General features: G+C 56.4%; 1 protein-coding gene across 1 annotated transcript in view; it reads right to left on the reverse strand.

Annotated features, from left to right (window-relative positions):
- Positions 1 to 883, reverse strand: part of LOC103916606 (C-C motif chemokine 3-like 1) — a 1,385-nt gene extending 502 nt beyond the window's left edge. Inside the window, exons 1-2 of the mRNA XM_009323616.1 lie at positions 811 to 883; positions 416 to 530 (exon numbers count right to left, since the gene is read on the reverse strand). Of these exons, the coding sequence (XP_009321891.1) occupies positions 416 to 530; positions 811 to 883 (188 nt within the window). The remainder of the gene's footprint in view (positions 1 to 415; positions 531 to 810) is intronic.
- Positions 884 to 1,098: the final 215 nt, after the last annotated feature.

Below are 1,098 nucleotides of genomic sequence, written 5' to 3' on the forward strand. Positions count from 1 at the left end.
GAGCCACTCGCTCCTTGCCACTGGTGAACCCCACCAAACCAGACACCTCTGTAGCTGCAGAACAGCTCCAGAACGGGGTGGGGGGTTGGCTTAATGTCATTACAGGTGTCTTGCTCTCTGCCGCTTAAGCCACTTTGCCCCCAGCATGCCTACTCCAGCTGGGACACCGTCTTGCCTGGGTCCCGCTCTCTGGGGATGAGGGGGGTGACCAGCAGAAGCTCTTTTGGCTCAAATCTAATAGGGAGGTCCAGAAACTGGCTGCCTGGGATGTGGGATTGGCCTCTCGGATATTTCCAGGCTGTTCTCCTAAAACAGGAGAGCCCAGCCTGGTGTTTTCCCTTGCCAGGATTGGGTGAAATGCGGGGTTTCCTGGTGCTGCAGGGCCCCCCAGGATTTGGGCAGGAGATCTACTCACATCACGGCTGGCTGGAAGCAGTGGCTGCCTGTGTGCTCATACATCACCACGCGGCTCGAGGGAAACGCTTTGGTGCTGTATTTGACGCAGCAGGGACCAGAAAAGTTGACAGAAGCTGGAAGAGAAGTTAAGTTTTCTGATTAAACCAGACCAGGAAAATCACCAGTGGGGAGAAGCAGGGTCAGAAGACCAGAAGGTCCCCGCTGGAGGAGGTGCTGCTCCCACCATGGGCTCCCACCACAGCCATCCTTCCCTCAGGAAGCCAAAGAGCAGCAAGACGTGCCTCTCCTTTCCCACAGCAGATGCTCGGAAGGGAGAGCTGCCAAGCATTACTAAACCTTATACAGCAGAAAGAAAGAGGAGAGAGCTCCTCGGAGAGGAGAGCTTGGACTCACTTGGAGAAGAGGAGACCCGGTAGCAGAGGACAGTCACAAAAAGTACAGCGAGGGCAGCTGTGGAGGTCTTCATGCTTCTGTTGGGTGGAGACAAATTGTCGGCGTCAGGCTAGACTGCTGCAGAGAGCCCCTTGCTGTGCCCGATGTGGGATCCCTGGGTTCAGCCCGCTTTATAGAGGGAGGGAGGGAGCGAGGACGGAAACATGCCGGAAACATTGCTACACGGCATGACACAATGGAAAACGTGCTGTGTCAAGGGTGCCGCGCAGACCTGTGGAGGGAAGTGCC

Source organism: Pygoscelis adeliae, unplaced genomic scaffold (assembly GCF_000699105.1).
Source record: "Pygoscelis adeliae isolate BGI_AS28 unplaced genomic scaffold, ASM69910v1 Scaffold325, whole genome shotgun sequence".
NCBI lineage: Eukaryota > Metazoa > Chordata > Aves > Sphenisciformes > Spheniscidae > Pygoscelis > Pygoscelis adeliae.